Raw genomic sequence first — 17,448 nt, 5'->3', positions numbered from 1 at the left:
CCGATTTTGAAACTATAATTATAGAAACTGGAATATGCATTTGAAAAATGCATAATATTTGTCCTTTTTACAACGTATTTTTCTACTACTATTCAAAGTAAAATAAAAAATCGAGCTTGGATCCGACCTGTAGAAACTTCTCATCTTTCAGATAAAAAAAAAGTTAACGAAATCCGACAATTCTACAGGGCGTGAGAGTTTTTCCCGTGAAGTCATTTTCGTTGATATAATACACCGTATCGACCCCGTCTAAATAAGTATTGAGCTGTAGATTAGTGGAAAAGTATTATAATTAAGGCAATAACTAAAATATAAAACATAATATTCAAATAGCATAGAAATTTCGAAAATTGGAAATACTGGCACCGACACCCTAAATAGGTACAACTTTATCTCTTCAGTTTGTTCCATTTTTCTGTTGATGTTTTCATTTCATTTCATTTCATTTCATTCAATGTATTGTTTATATTTAGGTAACTATTAATTTTGCCATTGAATTTTTAATCAATTGTTTATAATTTTCTGCATTTAAATTAGGTAGGTATCTACTCTTAAAATTCAACAGTTAAATCAAGTTTTTGAAATTGTTAATTTGGTCAGCCATATTGATTATTTTACTAACAATAATAATATAGTTATAAGTTATAACTTTTAATAGCTGATAAGACTTGATATGGCGCTCAAGGAGTCGGTTAAAATTATATAGGTAATTATATAATTATATAGGCCCTAATAGTTGTTTTTTTTTAAATGTTCAAGTATATACTTAAAGATCATATTTTTAAAAAGTTTATTTCAAAATAAACACGAAATAGTAATTTCTGAGTTATTAAACTTAATGTTTCAAGATAATAATGAATAATAGTCCATGATTAAAAATATTTAAATGATAGGTATGGCGATCCACCTGGTATGGCTGTATAGGGACTATAAAAAATTGAAAACTATATATTGGTATTAATATTAAATTAAAATATTATAATACCAAGCTACCTAAATTTTATAATTTGTAAAAATTTTTCGAGTATAATAATAAGTTCTAGTCTAGACTAAAAATATATCAGCGTATCAGGCTAACCACTATACTACCGAGGATGTCGTCAATATTAATTATATTATTTTATACGGGCAGGCGCAGGCATTGTTCACAGCTTAACTTTCCAATATTTTACCATTTTCAAATAATTGATAGAAAAAAATCAGTAATGTTTTTCGATACCAACAAAATAATAATGTGTTGAAAGTAAGATACCTGTTTTGTTCTCTCAAATCAAAACTAAGAAAACTATTTTCATAAATGGTTTTTATTTTTTTTAATTGAGCTTAAGCCCGGAAACTTAGGCTATTAGGTGTTTTGTTTGTTTGTAGGTTGTTAGTAGGGGGAGGAACGGTTGAAAACACGTTTTGTATGTGTGTCAAGGATTTGTTGCAAAAAATCCCGGGTGGTCACCCATCCAGGACCTAGCAACATCGGCTGTTACGTACACTCAGTGCATTTCCGCAGTTGAGGGCACGCACTGTGCCACATCTAGCTACCATAAATTGTTTATAAGTACTACTTGTTTACTTTTTAGGGTATTGGTTGGGGTAATTGGATGTGATTCACCCATTAAAGATTTTTTTCAAGATCTGGTCATATATTATAGACAATGGCATGTACAACATAATATAGTGTACAAACCTGTTGACAAAGACAATATACCAATAAATTCCTAATATCATTGATCATAAATACTAGTGTTTATAATCAATGCTAATATTTACTTATGCATACCGCATACTCATACAGCCATACTAAAGTTATTAGTCTCTTAAGTTATTTTTTACGATAAAAAATTGTGATTACAGTTTAAAATTACAAAATCAAAATGATTTATTTTTATAAAATTACAAGTAAATTAACATAACATTATAAACTATAAGCAAATAATAAGTAAATAAATAATAAATATTTTTTTAGTGGTAAGAATCAGTGTTTAGAGATCATAATATAAATATAAAAAATTGTCATTAATAAAGCTAATAACTATTAAGAATTGATACATACTATTTTGGTATACATTTTAATCTAGTTTATATAAAAATTAAATTAAAAAATGAACATAGGTTAACCTAACATATTTAAATTAAGATAACAATTTAAAAAATATTGATTTAAATTCACATATTATCATTGTACAATAATTAACCCATTAGCACCGGAATTTTTTTATTTACAATTTTAACCAACATTTTGTCAAAAACATAACATGTTATATCTTAAAAATTTTTGTAAAAAATCTATGTTGCCATAGGGCAACGCACGGCGTTAATGGGTTGACAGTAAATAATTGCCCGAATTAAATCAAATAGGTAACTCTTAAAACTAACTTTATATAAAATTGAACCCATTTGCAACATAAAACATTACACAAATAGTGACTAGTCAAAAATAGGGGTAAGGGAGGAGGGAGCGGGTAGAAATGAAAAAAAACCATTTACAAAAGTCTAAATTATCAGAAAATTGAACCCATTTGCAATATAGAACATTATACAAATAGTGACTAGTTAATACCAGAGGTAGGGGTGGAGGAGGGAGTGGGTTGAAATTAAAAAAACTATTTACAAAAGTCTAAATTATTAGACCACTATAAATTAGTATACATTCTCCGAGTACACCTTGTGAGAACTTTAATTAAATTTCAGAGTATAATACAAGTTAAATAATATCATCTAAAGTATTATTATTGCTCGTAAATGTTTAAAACATTAAAAAATAACCAATTAGTTTGGTAATTAACAAGCTTTTAATGTCAAATTGATTTTTGAAAAAACGTAGTAGTATTCATTTTTAAATTCAATGTCAAATAATATTAATAATGGGATAAATTATGACGAAAATAAGTCGTATTTTCAATTAAAACAATAATTTTTACAAACTTCAATTAGAAAATAACGTGAGAATGAAGGAACTAATAGTATAATAATCAAAACAAGTAAAATTAAAACTAAACATTTTTAACAGTCATAGTCTAGTTATAAGGGAATCAAATCAACTAAATTGTCTTTGGGCTGTACCATCGAATTGGGAAAAAATTCACATAATTTATCAAACAAACTACAACGCCACTTGTGTATTTGTTCACTGAAATCACCAGTTTGGTTATCATCTTTAAATAATAGAGCTGCAGTTCCCTGAAACTATTTTTCATTTGTTTAATATAAATTGAAATGGTTTATATTCTAACATCAAAAGTATTACATTTTACATGGAATATTTTTTGTAAGCTGATACAAAAAAAAAAAATAAAATATTTATTGGTATTTATTATTACTTAATATAGTAAGTAATTTTAGTATTTCAATTAACTGATAATATTAACAAATGTATGACTATACGTTCGGATAAAAGTATAAAACAGAATTAATCTTAACTGAAATCATTTCATTTTTGATGATTTGTTTTATAGCACACTTGACTTACTTCTCGAGTTTGCTCTATATCGGAATGATCAATCAGTTCTGATACAGATGTTTGTAAAAATTGCATGGCAGCTACTTTATCTTTTTTTTTAATTTCTTGAAACCTAAACAGGATAATAATAATATTAAGGATATTTACTGTAGGTATAAATAAACATAAAACTTACTTGAACTTCCGAATCAACAGTTTGCACTGACTGCTGAGTTCTGTGTTAGTGCATCTATAAACTTTGAGTTCCCAAAAATCATCTAGTCTTAAATTTTGAGCATCAGGTCTTCCAGGATTACCACCAAATAAATAGTGTGTCTTAAGAGTAATATAAAAAAAATAGTTTTATGTTAATTCAATATAATCCAAATTATAGAATACTTGGCAAAAATAGAATCAGTAAATATCAGTAGAAGCATCAACCTTATTCTTTTGATCATATACCAACTGGTACGCAAAACGAGGACATGGTTCTAAGTGTTGCATTCTATTCCAATATTGCTCATCTGAATTATGATTTTTGTAGATACAGATCCTATAAAAAATATAAACTCAGATTTTATTATTTTACCAATATAAATGTATGGATACTGTTAAAATGATTTAAAAATACTAATACAGATTGGTCAGTTTTGTAAAAGTATGTTTTTTTAAGATGTCCAAATACTTTTTTTTTTGTTAAATCATGTGATGGTCAATTTGTGTTAAATATTGACAGAGTTTAATAAGATAAATTCTATTTAATGTGACCTATATTAATTTTATTTTTTAATTCTACCTTTAACCTAACCTACATTCAAAATTTTAAATTCTAAATAATGTAATAAAAAACAATAAACAAAACTATATAATATAAGAATCTAAAATAAAATCTAAACATTTTTAACGACTGATATGTAAGACCCAAAGCTATATGCAAATTCATATTCTTGTAAATTTGGTTAAAATGTATGCTTCATATTTCTAAATAAAAGCATATAAGTTACATATATGACAAAGTAATTATTGAAATTTAATTATTTTAGTTAAAATATATATATTTTAATTTTCTTTTAAAATAAAATTAGTAATTAATATCTAATACACAAAACACAAATAAACTAAATTCGGTATCTACAAATCAATGTATCGCCAAGTCATTACACTAAATAATTAAAATAATATATTTCTAGTAAAAATGCACATTAAATTTTAAAGACTTAAGGACGCTAAATTCCCTAGTGATAATAATAAACAATAAAAATATACATAAATATATTAATCGCAAGTAAATTTTATTTGTATATTTATTAATTATTCATATGTAAGTGCAATATTTTTTTGTAAATCCTGGCCTTACAGATAAGCAGGGCTCGGAGTTTCATGTCTATGCTTATTTCTTAGGAAATTGCTTATTCAAAATCTAATTTTACACAAATTTATTTAATTATACAATATACAATTAGTCAATGACATATTAAATTCCGAGCTCTGCTGATCAGTATTCGATAACGTCCCATAATTATTATTCTATAGAATTAAATAAAAATATATTATAAGTTTACCATTTATTTTGTTTAATAAAATACACCCAGAATGCATTTTGAACTTTATCCTCTCTGCGATCCTTGTCTTTACTTAGACTCTTCATTCATTAAATAACAAAAATATTATTACAATAAGATAACTAGAAAAATAATAATCAAGAAATAATTATACTTACAGATAAAACATATATTTCATCATGATCCATGTCGATTGTAGCACGCTGTGTATACCCCATAGGTGGCTTATCAACAGTTGATGGCATTGGCATTGATTGTGTTACCCCAGTTTCAATGTCATACCATAAGAATTCTGGACATTTTTGAGCCCATCTTTGCCGTTGACCACCAAATATATATATCCGTCTCATTTTCTAATGATAAAACAACCTTATTAGAGTATGCTCTATATCATAATTTATAATAATCATTAAAATCAAAACAAAAAAACCAAACTGAATGTAATAATATAGAATGTCCTCCACGCGATGCTACTGTTTGTGGGTTATGTGTCAAAAGTCCGTCTTGGACTTTGATTTCGTGGAATGTGTCCGGTAAAATACATGTCCATGTATTCGTTGGAACATGATATTTGTAAAAACCTGAAAAATCTGGATTGTTTTTATGAGTTTCATCAGAGCTGCATCTAAAATAAATAAAACAAATACTAACTTTTTTTTCTTTAAAATGTTATTGTTAAGTTTTATAATTTGTTCAAACCTAGTTGAAGATGCTACCACCCTACCACCAAATACATAAATAGTCGATGATATGGAATCCATAACCATTTGGTGGTCAAACAATAATTTGGGTCCACCCATTATATTTGTGTCAGCACATATTAGAGTCCATTGACTTTGTTCAATGTCATAGACATAAAAATCACTCTTAAAACAAAAGAAAACATTTAAAAATAATAGATATGATATCAATAATAAAAGGGCAATGATACCTGAGGATAATCACCAATAAATGATTGAACTTCATAAAATCTTCCTAATACAAAAATTTGCTTCCTATCCATGTCAATACATATCTTATGACATGATCGTGGACTTGGTCCACCCTATTTAAAAGATATTTATTGGTTCAATAATTTTACATATAATTTTTTACTGATGTAAAACAAATAACTGTACATGTTCTTCTACATTGATTGAAATACAACGCCATGTACTAGTGGCGATAGTAAAGCACCATAAATCGGACAAATCCTTATGTCCGTCCCATCCGCCAAGCAGATATATCATTCCATCGGCTGAATCAATACACATTTGATGACCTCCTCGCATACATGGCCTTCTTTTACCTGGATTATCGTGTTCTTTAACTAAATTCCAAATAGGTTTGAAACTTTGACTTTTCATAAAACCTTCTAAAAAGCCATCTAAAAAAAAAAAAAGATTAATTTAGATTTAGATAAGGTTCTAAATACTTGAAGAGTAAAGACAAACCATTTATTGCTTGATCCATTAAAGTCTCAGCCATCTCATAATTTCCCTGTTTAACTATTGTATCATATAGTTGTGATAAAAAAGGATGTTCTAATGTTATATGGGAATTCTGTAAGAGAACATTGGCAGCTAGGTCATAGTGTTTTTGACGAAAATGTTTGAGACACAGTCGAATTAATGTTTCTTCTCGAAGCTAATAATAACATCATATTTTATAACAATTTAATAACAAGTAACTTTATAGTTTTAAATCATACTTGATAGAATCTAGTGATTTCACTGGATATAATATGAGAGTCATCAATGCCAAGTAGCTCAACATACCAAAGACTATAATTAAAATTTGAACCCCAGGATTCAAGAGGTTCTAATCTGATATATCTTACAGGTATCATTGAATCATTATCAAGAGTGTGACGTAAGTTAAATATTTCTAAGTCACTATTGTTGTTGAGGCCACTAAATTAAAAACAATAAGAAAAGTATTAAGAGTATAAGACACAAATGTATAATATAAAGAAATTATAGTAATTGTTAATACCTATAGAGCAATTCAATTTTTGTATCTTCACCTAGTCCACCGTAAACTTTGAATCTTTTTAAATTGCATACATGCGGTCGTTCATATTTGCCAAATTTTATGTACTTTACAATGGAAGTATTTTGTAGCTTCAGGATTAAATACTGTAATTTAATATATTATTATATTAAGTAAAATAACAAAATACACCTAAAGCATAATATATGATATATAATATTATTAATTGTACTTGAGGTGGACTATTAGACATTGAAGACCATCTAGAACTTTGATCTTCCTGATTATCATGTAAAATATTTCTGTGAACATATAAACACATCAAATTTTAATTGAATTAGATTTATAATTTAATAAAATTTAAATATCAGTTTTTTACTATAATATATAAGATTATACTATAAATGTAAAAGATATATTTATACGGAGCTGTAAACTTTATATAAGCTTAAAGGATTTATGCATGGTAAAAATATTGGATCAGTACCAAGATTAATATTTTTTTAAGGTTGTGATACATGTCACAACCTTAAAAAAATACATTACATGATACAATATAATAATTACAGTGGATCTTATCCATCAAATCTTTTATCTAAGTACAATAATAATAATTATTTTAGTTAACAATAATTAATAAATATTAAAAGATATAAATTAATAATTATGTTTTTTAGATAGGTAGATTGTTTTTTGTTTTGTTTTTAGTTATATATTTAAATAATAATGACATAAAAAACATTTTTATTTACTAGAATATCATATTTTACATAACTAATTTAAAAGTATTCAAATTAGTAATTTTTAATTGCCATAGTTAATTATTTCTACAATAGATAGAAACATATTTAAGACTGATTAAATATTATAACAATTTAAGACTAACTATATAGTGCATTATGCAAGTTACCACTATGATGTGCCTAATTATTTGTTGTACCTACTAATAATAACCTTATCATAGTTATTATAAACACATTGGTAAAATACACAATTAGTACATACATAACAAAATAGATACTTAATGAAATTTAATAAGGTACCTAAGAATTAAAAATATATTAGTGTTGCAAATTCATAAAAAGTATTTTTGTACAGTTTAACAATCGATTGATTTAATTAGATTTTCTGAATTTAAAATGGTTAACAATAAATTATACTAAAATGCGACCAATTTTCTGCCTAATTAGCAGACCTAATAGTTACCTAATTTACATTATTTTCTACAGTATTTAGTTAAATTGTGTTGAGTTCAGTGAAAACATAATTTTCTGGTTGAAACAACAAATATCTAAATTAATATTTTCTGATGAGGACACGAATAGATATGTAATGAATAACAATACCTTTAGAATTTAGTGTATGGTTTAGTTGTTGTACAACAATAAAGACTAAGTGTTATAAAGTAAGCTGTCCTTACTCTGGTACGTAAGTCGGCAAGTAACTCGAATAAGAATGTATGGAATACGATAATTTCTTGCACAAATCGGAACTGGTAGAAGGTTCGTCCATTTTCTGAACACAGATGACGACGGTGGATCAGACAAATTTGGAATATCTGCTAATTGTTTTTATGCGGGAACAATAATCGAGGTTCGAGAGTTGGGCAGTTTGAGATGACTGATGAGTAGACGACCGTTATGCCCACATAATATTCTATCATATATTATAACATTATTTCATATTAGTTATTTAGTTATACATTAATAATAGACAGTTAAGTGTCTAAAATGGTAATTCCCGATTCCATCAGTGTCCAAATTCCAAAAATAATAAATAAAAATTGATTAACTATCTTATCGTTTTTTATGATAACGATTCATCTTTATCGTATTTTGCTTATTTTCGCATGGATAATAGTCCATTTTACTCTTCCACGATCATTTAAAATTTGTATTACAATTTACAAATAGTTGTAGGTATTTAATTAACTATATTATAACTGTACCTTAGAATTGGACATATCCACGGCCACACACTTGTGTAATATAGTGATATCTTAAATCGTGAACCGTGGCAATGGATATCGTGGACGTGGTGATATATATTTAGCCATGGTGGTACTATTCTGTAATCTATGGCTATAATTATTTTCTGTGGCCAAGATAGTGGTGGTACTATCAGTAATCGTGGTACCTTTTGGTACCAACTATAGAGTCATAATGGACTATACATTTTCGTGGTACTAACAGCGTTTATCAGTAAAAATATTATTCACGTCGTTCAGGTTCGACCGGATAATGTTGATAATGAATAATGAATAATGATTAGTGTTGGACTTTAATAGTGAAAATAATCAAATAGGATCATAACGATATAACGATTAACGATTTACTACCCGTACATTTTTTGTTTTAGATTATTTAATTTCGTTATTCCGATTCTTTTCTTGTTCCGAAGAACTGTCCGACAGAGTTATTCAATTCGACGATATGCTAGGCAGACTTCCACCATGCGTCATCGATGTGGGGACTGGGTGAGTACCGGTTGGCCCATCCCTCAGGCCATAATATTATTATGTCATTCTGTTTAAATACTCTGGGCGAATCGCCACCCTCACTCATACTTGTCAACTACTAGTTGCTAATCATGGCCGATGTACAGGTATACAAAGTTGGGATTTGCTCCCAACAAAGAGCCACAGATGATAATACCATCGGCGATTGCCATCAAGGAGTCGGCTAAGGTTGGTGATCAGACGGTTCGACGGCTTACAAAGGGCGTGGAAGATTTGGATTTCTACATAGGAGATGAGGCATTTGATGCCAAGGGCTATTCCATTAAAGTACTTACTTACAGTTTTAATGTCGCCCTATTAAGAAAAAAACAAAATGTTAACTGATTTAATTAAACTGTGTAGTACCCAGTGAGGCATGGTTTGGTCGAAGACTGGGATCTGATGGAAAGGTTTTTAGAACACTGTATTTTTAAATATTTAAGAGCTGAGCCTGAAGATCATCATTTTTTACTAACCGAACCACCATTAAATACACCAGAAAACCGTGAATATACTGCTGGTAAGTAAAATATGAACTAGAACAATTAGTTATCTACTTTAATGTTATTATTTTTTATGATGAAATAGTTATCAAGTTGGTTATTAAAGAATTTAAAATGTTTCTCGATGTTATAACAAATAATACTTAATTAAATAATAATAAATACTTAATGTAACTACAATTTTTTTTTGTTTCTAGAAATAATGTTTGAAACATTCAATGTTCCCGGTCTTTATATTGCTGTACAAGCTGTATTGGCATTGTCTGCTTCCTGGAAATCACGGCCTCTTCATGAACGTATACTGACGGGTCTTGTAGTGGATAGTGGTGATGGTGTAACCCATATAATTCCAGTAGTAAGTAATTACACTATTTTTGATTATTGCAATACAATTTATCATACTTTATTTTGTCTTTTATATTTGTAATACATTTTAAGTATAAATTATTATTTTTTCTTTAATAATTCTCTCAAAGTTTCATTTACTTTATTTTATTAAACTGAAAAGTAAATTTTTATTTTGTAGCGTGCTGCTCTGCCAGCTATCCAGATATTGAGTTGTATTGTCGAGTGATTGAATTAATTTAAACAATTTCCTTCAGTTGAAATAAAATAGTTGCTGATTGAAATATAACACAAGTTCAAATGTAATAGTTTATGGTATGAATGTGCTCACAACTCAACGGCTATCTAAATATGCTGTACCACGGATTCCAAGAGTGTCCGCAGGGGGGACAAGTAGGGGCAGTTGCCCCCCTGACTTTTTCTGGATTAATTATCACAATTATCATTGATGATTTTAATGTTCTAAAAACACTTAAAAATGCCCTAACAAATCTAAATAGTGCACTAAATTATTTTTATTTTTAATATTATAGATATAAATTTAATCTGAAAATGAACTATTTTTTTTTCTATACCCATAGGTTTAGACTTTAGAACATATATTTATTATAAAATTCATGTAAAAACATGTGCAAAATTTAAAATTAAATTTAAAATTTAGAAAAAACTTCAAAATCTTCCAAAAATCTTTAAATGCAAAAAATAACCTTAAAATTTTAAATTGTCAAAAAATTCAATGTAGGTAAAAACTACAAACTTGATATAACTTAGGTCCTTCAAAAGTTGAATTATACACTTATGTACAAGCTACACAGGGTCCGCCATCTACCGCAGATAGATTGCCTACCTGATAATATATTATTGTATTAACTTAAAAATAAAAATAATATAATTACGACTCCTGTTGATAGTTATATTTAATTCAGACGTTGAAATAGTGAAAATAAGCTATTACCTTCCTCCAGGTGCTCGGAGGGCTCTCGAGATCGTGTATTTGAGAATTGGATCAAAATAATACACCATACAATATAATTTATGTAAAAAAGCACATATAAAGTAATATGCATTAAAATATAAAATCATTTACACTTAAAAATACAATCCCAATATTAACCCAATTGTGTTAAGCTATCACAATTTTTTAATGAATTGCCCAACACACAAAATTACTTATTAGAATTAGTCAACTAACTTCATGTACATATTCTTATTAGTTGGTTTAAACAATTAGTCGATTAATTTCAACAATACATATATAGTTGGTAGTAAAAATAATAGTCGGTAGTTCACAATGAAAACCAACTAATAGTCGGTAGTAGAAAATAGTCGCTTCTGCCCATCTCTAAATTCCCAATGCATCAGAATAATAGGTTAAATGTTTATATGGATAATGTAAGACTGGTTCCAGTCAAAGTTATAAACGTATACTTTTTCTGAGCAATATAATATTTGTATGAAATTTGATTCTTAATTAATATTTCTATTTTTATCTATGATTTCAGGCTGAAGGCTACGTAATTGGTAGTTGTATCAAACACATACCAATAGCTGGTCGTAATATAACATATTTTATTCAGTCATTGTTGAGAGAAAGAGAAATTGGTATTCCACCAGAACAAAGTTTAGAGACAGCTAAAGCAATTAAAGAGCGTTATTCCTATATATGTCCAGATATTGCTAAAGAATTTGCCAAGTATGATTCAGAACCATCAAAATGGTTAAGAAAATATGATGGAATCAACAGTGTGACTAAGCAACCTTTTTCTGTAGATGTTGGATATGAACGGTTTTTGGGACCAGAAATTTTCTTCCATCCTGAAGTATGTATTCCTCTTTTTATAATAACTAATAAGGAATAATAATTCTGTTATTTTATAGTTTTCAAATCCTGATTTTACCACTCCTATATCCGAAATGGTTGACACAGTTATACAAAATTGTCCAATTGATGTGCGTCGTCCATTGTATGATAATATTGTTCTATCTGGAGGTTCAACTATGTTTAAAGACTTTGGTAGACGTCTTCAGAGGGACATCAAACGTGTGGTTGATGCTAGATTGAAACGTAGTGAAACAATAGCCGGAGATAATTTAAAAGTAAATTTTACCAAAACAGTAATTTATACAAATGGCTTATAATATCATTTTGTTTAGCCAAAACCTATTGATGTTCAAGTGTATACTCACAATATGCAAAGATATGCTGTTTGGTTTGGCGGTAGTATGTTAGCTTCTTCAGTAAGTACAAATTTTTTTATCTTTTTCAATTAATGTTTCATAAACACAATACATTGGATATTTTTTAATTCATTTCTTTAGCCCGAGTTCTATACAGTGTGCCATTCGAAAAAAGATTACGAAGAATATGGGCCGAGTATATGTCGACATAATCCCGTTTTTGGGACAATGATGTAGCCCTTCTTCATGACTGGGTCACAATATTTTAAATTTATAAAAAAAAATCATATATTATTAATTATTATTTATTTATATATTTATATATATACATTTAATTTTTTTTACTTATTACAAATAAAATATTATTAAAATTTACTTATAATTATTTTCAATTTATGTTCACTCAGTAATTTAATATCGGTGCTCGATACTAATTTTGTATTTTTTTTTGTATTGTTATTTACAACGATCATAATATAGGCTACAATATTGCCAATTTATGGAATTTAGGATAAAATGTGCATACAGAATTTAACATTGGATATTCATGTACATGTAAAAATTTCTCTTCCAAATAACGATTCCTTTGTTGAAATAAATTATGGATATTATTAATTTATAGTTTGTCTTTTCATAACCTTACACTTGAATGATATTTCATAAACATTTTATTAGGTACAAAAATCATCTCAATCTAATGAAAACTTTGTATATTTTACTGGGCAAGAAAAATAATAGTACAAATATTAAATTATACTTGGTTTAATCAAATTATGATGAAAACAAAATATTTATCACCTAAATTAAAATAATTAACAAATAATATAATAATGAATAAATATAAAAAAAAAAAATTATGCAATAGATTTATAAGAATTAAAAGAAAATTTTTACAAATGTGTATGATAACATTGCCCTTCATAATTTATAATTTATATCATACTGAACAAGATTCCAATAAATTGTTGTTATAGGTTTTGTTTTTTATGAAAGGATGGATAAATAAACATTTTACTTACACACCAACAGAAGGCGGTAAATTGTAACAGCTGATTTGTCAAGAGTCAGAAAACTGGGTCAATGCAGTTTTTACTTTGTCAAATAATAGTGAATCTGATGTTGTTATCAATTGCTGCAACAGTTTAAAAATACCCATTTCCTTTAACTTTGCTTGTCTGTCAGCAGCACCACTGTCTTCTTTCCACACAAGATTCGACACACAAAATATTGCTGCAGCTTGTAATTTTGCATTACAATTTGTCATGTATTCTTGAATTTTTTTCAGGATATCGTTGTTTCTCATTATGTAATCTTTGGCAATGTCACCATCAGCAATGTTGGCTAGAATACACAAAGCTTGTTCTTTTACCTCCGGCAAGTTATCACCTTCGAGAATCATCATCACAGCCTGTATTATATCACCACCACAGAGGTTCATAATATAATCAATGTGCGGTTTTGTCGAAAGCAAATTTCTTAACAGCCCTAATGTTTTCATTAGAATGTTGATATGAGAATCAGACAACAAATTGAATATTTGGTCAGTTCCTAAAGTACTTAGGATTTGTGATTTAATTTTTTGTTCTGCTTGGAAAGCCATATTCATTAACGCCCATATCCCATTAAGTCTCAATGAATGATCATCTCGTTTGGTTAAACTGCAAAATAATTCTATAGCTCCAGACTCTAAAATGGGTTCTTTAGATGGTGAAAATTCTAATAAAAGATTACATAGTGTAGACGAGGTGACACTCAGAATTTCATCTGAAGCACCTTCTAATAATGTCATTAAAGGTTTCCAAACAGAATGATCTTGAAAAGTAGTACGTAGTTGCTGGACAGAACGTGACAAAGAATGTAAGCATCGGACAGCAGCTAATTGCACTTTAGGGCTAGGATCTTTCAAGCCTAAAACAATGTGATCAATTAAATTGTCAGTTTCAATTATTCGCTTACGAATTTCTTCATCATTTGCCCCAAGAGATGCAAATACCTGTAACACACGCAATTATCAAATATGTAATAAACAATTAGAAAAAAATTATGATTTAATTTTACTTTGAAAGCAGCTTGCTTCATTTCTTTAGATCTATGTTCTCCATAAGTGCCACCATATTCTCCTAAGGGATGTGCTGGATAATTCACAAACTCTGCTAGTGTTTGTAACAGGTGATTTGATATGCTAGCTAACGACTGAAGTTCAGCATCATCCTCAATGAGTACAGCTAAAATTTCAGCTGCTTCTACGCGATGTTCCCATTTTTGGTCATTCTGACATAAACGCACAAGCGTTGGCAATGCTCCAAACATTACTTTAGAATCATTTACTTCTAATGCTCCAGCTCTATAAAGGCACGTAATGCATTTTGATGCAGCTAAACGCATACTAGTTGGTCGGTCACCACCTCGCATTGAGTCCAACATTTCTGGCATTGTCTTGCCATTATATTCAGTCTCTTCTAGAGCAGCAGAAATCATTGGGTTATCTTGGCAAACACGAGCAAAACATTTCAACGTGGCAATGGACAAATCGTCCAGTTCAGTGTTTAGTAGATTAGCCAAAATAAAGCCGATTCCTTCTTCCCATAGTGTATTTTGATGAGCTGTTGTGCGACATGAATAAGATAGTATAGACATGGCACAAATACTGTTGCTAATAGACTCTTCAATAGTTTTAATCAGCTTTCTTATAATTGCTGCATCACTAAACACTACAGAATAATCAGAAAATGGAAATTGAAGAATGGTACATATGCAACGAAGACACGCTTCTGTAAACTTTGGTTCATCGTCCATAAGGAAAGCGTTAAATATATAAGTCACAACATTGGCATCTACCAGTGACTTAACTTGTTCTTCAGATCCTTTAGCTAATGAGCCAAGTATTACTACAGTTTCCAGGCGGATATCTGGTGTTTTTGTTTGGTCAGGTAACACCTAAAAAATAATTAAAATTATTGAATGAGTAAATCAAGGAAATTTGTCTACCTAAGGTATTTTCATTTTTATTTTTTATAAAATGTACTGGAAAAAAGCAATAAGTAATTTTATAATATATAATATAATATTGTGTATTGCACGAATAAGAATAAAAAACATACAATACAATAATAATATTTATGTTTATACTGTTAAATATCAGGTCTACTGAACGAAAACTTATTTTACTTAAGGGTATAAATGTTATACTTCAAAACCAATATGAATATTATATTAAAACACCCATCCGTATAGCCTTATACAGAAGTATAATATTAAAAGAAATTATCAGATAGGTAGTTGTAGTTCTAGCCGTTCTAGGATTATTTTTGGCACTAACATGTCCACGGTAATGGATTTATTATGGTGTAATTACTGCAAACGGTCGGCCAAACAATCCTGACTGACAATTTGCGAACGACCGGGGAAAAATGAATCACCTGCAAAAGCCGGGGGAGTATGCCATTGGCGATGACCATACCCTTCTGCCTGTTGCTGCCCATGATGGAATTCTTGACGAAGTTGAGCGCTTGATAGCATTTCGCGTTGTCTTGCGTGTACAGGTTGTCGATGTAGTAACGAGACGTCTCAGCGTTCATCACGAATATCGGATGCGGGACCATAATAACAATATATTAACGATAATAATAATAATTTATTATTATTGCTGTCGTCTGTATTTGCGTCCAGTCAGAGCGGCAATCGTCAAGGTATCGTCGAGAATGGAACCACCATCGAGAGTCTGGGAGCAGCAAGTTGGTACGAGGACAAAAAATTACGAATCACGTATCGAAAACAAATCGATGGCACCGAAAACAGATCGCTTTGATAATAATAAAGGTAATATGGACAATGGAAAAGGTTACGGACCTCGCATTCTCGCAGTCCGCAGAGACGCAGAATATTAGAAATAGGTATAGAGTAAATAAAGACGATAACAGCTTTTATTTTGTTATCTAAACATACAATTATAATGTATCGAGATTGTGGTTATAACTTAAATTGTGGTAACAACAACCGTGAACTTATTTATAATCCTGGTCTACATACGTGTGGTAATAATAACATGATAGGTATAATTTATTGGAAACGGATAAAAAGTCTTGGGGCAAGAAAAGTTCATAAAACTAATGAAATATACAATTTGGAAGTTTGGAACATTTAAATAAAAATAATAAAACTTATATAATCACCCTGTACAATATGTTAGTTTTGTGTGAAAAATACGTTAATAAAATGATAAAATCTACTATTCACATATTATAGCTAATATGTACGTTAGTTTGGTGTGGAAAACTGTAAATAAAATTATGATTAAGTTTACAGTTATATAATATTACAATTCTACAGCATAGAATTCTAAGGCTAGACAAAAAGACCCGATAATTTTTGGTTTTTACCAATGGCATCGGCAATAGATTATACATATTATATTATGTATACACCTAAATACAGATTATAGGTGGTTATAATAAAATAAAAAAAATTTGAATTCAATGATATAATATCATTGTATAAGAAAAACAATTCTGAGCGAAAATGGTCAGTAAGGGCTATGATATATTATAGTATATTAGTATATTTGATGATATTATTGTGAATAAAGTAATTTATATATAAATTATTTACGTGGAACATTGTTTTAAATTTCCAATCTCTAGTTATAAAAGTTGAATATTTCATACATTTTTAACTAAAAAATAATGATTAAATTTTAAATTTGATAAATTTTGTCAAAACTCGAACTTTAAATGATTTTTTATCTATTTACAATCTATACGAAACAAGGTATAATAATGAATAAGTATAAGTGTGGTGACATAAGAACATTAGACATAAAATAACATTAATACCCATACAGCATAAAAATATTTCCTAACTATGGTGAAAATATTTTCAGGAAAATAATAGTTGTCAAAGATTTTAAAAATGTGCGTAAATAATTAGGAAATATTTAAGTTATATTCCTTGGTCTAAAAG

At 28.7% G+C, this 17,448-nt stretch overlaps 3 protein-coding genes across 4 annotated transcripts; 1 reads left to right on the top strand and 2 right to left on the bottom strand.

Moving 5' to 3' along the window:
* Positions 1-1,854: 1,854 nt before the first annotated feature.
* Positions 1,855-9,018, bottom strand: LOC100161276 (muskelin). Of its 2 annotated transcripts, XM_001951388.5 has the most exons (16): positions 8,915-9,018; positions 8,387-8,622; positions 7,199-7,268; positions 6,970-7,112; positions 6,686-6,887; positions 6,429-6,621; positions 6,114-6,361; positions 5,927-6,040; positions 5,695-5,861; positions 5,431-5,620; positions 5,154-5,348; positions 4,996-5,075; positions 3,875-3,986; positions 3,630-3,769; positions 3,464-3,566; positions 1,855-3,180 (listed from the first exon to the last, which is right to left on the bottom strand). In XM_001951388.5, exons 2-16 carry the CDS (start codon positions 8,476-8,478, stop codon positions 3,016-3,018), a joined length of 2,214 nt encoding a protein of 737 aa, XP_001951423.2. In that variant the 5' UTR covers positions 8,479-8,622; positions 8,915-9,018; the 3' UTR covers positions 1,855-3,015. The 2 variants fall into 2 exon arrangements, with proteins under 2 accessions (XP_001951423.2, XP_016658755.1); XM_016803266.2 differs by lacking the exons at positions 8,387-8,622; positions 8,915-9,018 and adding an exon at positions 8,313-8,379.
* Positions 9,019-9,202: 184 nt separating this feature from the next.
* On the top strand, positions 9,203-13,108 carry LOC100160585 (actin-related protein 3). The gene is made up of 8 exons (XM_001951711.5): positions 9,203-9,442; positions 9,571-9,751; positions 9,827-9,983; positions 10,164-10,321; positions 11,814-12,131; positions 12,190-12,408; positions 12,466-12,549; positions 12,631-13,108. The coding sequence occupies exons 1-8, from the start codon at positions 9,399-9,401 to the stop codon at positions 12,724-12,726; spliced, it is 1,257 nt and encodes a 418-aa protein (XP_001951746.1). The 5' UTR covers positions 9,203-9,398; the 3' UTR covers positions 12,727-13,108.
* LOC100163320 (armadillo repeat-containing protein 8) lies at positions 12,779-16,381 on the bottom strand. Its single transcript, XM_001951372.4, has 3 exons — positions 15,909-16,381; positions 14,548-15,426; positions 12,779-14,482 (listed from the first exon to the last, which is right to left on the bottom strand). The coding sequence occupies exons 1-3, from the start codon at positions 16,089-16,091 to the stop codon at positions 13,547-13,549; spliced, it is 1,998 nt and encodes a 665-aa protein (XP_001951407.2). The 5' UTR covers positions 16,092-16,381; the 3' UTR covers positions 12,779-13,546.
* Between the last annotated feature and the right edge of the window lie 1,067 nt (positions 16,382-17,448).

Source organism: Acyrthosiphon pisum, chromosome A1, assembly GCF_005508785.2.
Source record: "Acyrthosiphon pisum isolate AL4f chromosome A1, pea_aphid_22Mar2018_4r6ur, whole genome shotgun sequence".
NCBI classification, from domain to species: domain Eukaryota; kingdom Metazoa; phylum Arthropoda; class Insecta; order Hemiptera; family Aphididae; genus Acyrthosiphon; species Acyrthosiphon pisum.
The sequence above is the reverse complement of the archived record's forward strand: the minus strand, read 5'-3'. Positions and strand labels throughout refer to the sequence as shown.

Coding starts and splice junctions, on each gene's coding strand:
- LOC100161276 (XM_001951388.5), bottom strand. CDS start 8,478: ATGGACGAACCTTCTACCAGTTCCGATTTGTGCAAGAAATTATCGTAT. Junction 6,888..6,969: donor AAAATTGAATTGCTCTATAG/GTATTAACAATT, acceptor TTTTTAATTTAG/TGGCCTCAACAACAATAGTG. Junction 3,770..3,874: donor TATATGATCAAAAGAATAAG/GTTGATGCTTCT, acceptor ATTACTCTTAAG/ACACACTATTTATTTGGTGG.
- LOC100160585 (XM_001951711.5), top strand. CDS start 9,399: ATGCTAGGCAGACTTCCACCATGCGTCATCGATGTGGGGACTGG. Junction 10,322..11,813: donor TAACCCATATAATTCCAGTA/GTAAGTAATTAC, acceptor CTATGATTTCAG/GCTGAAGGCTACGTAATTGG. Junction 12,409..12,465: donor TAGCCGGAGATAATTTAAAA/GTAAATTTTACC, acceptor CATTTTGTTTAG/CCAAAACCTATTGATGTTCA.
- LOC100163320 (XM_001951372.4), bottom strand. CDS start 16,091: ATGGTCCCGCATCCGATATTCGTGATGAACGCTGAGACGTCTCGTTAC. Junction 15,427..15,908: donor TACTCCCCCGGCTTTTGCAG/GTGATTCATTTT, acceptor ATTATTTTTTAG/GTGTTACCTGACCAAACAAA. Junction 14,483..14,547: donor TGAAGCAAGCTGCTTTCAAA/GTAAAATTAAAT, acceptor CGTGTGTTACAG/GTATTTGCATCTCTTGGGGC.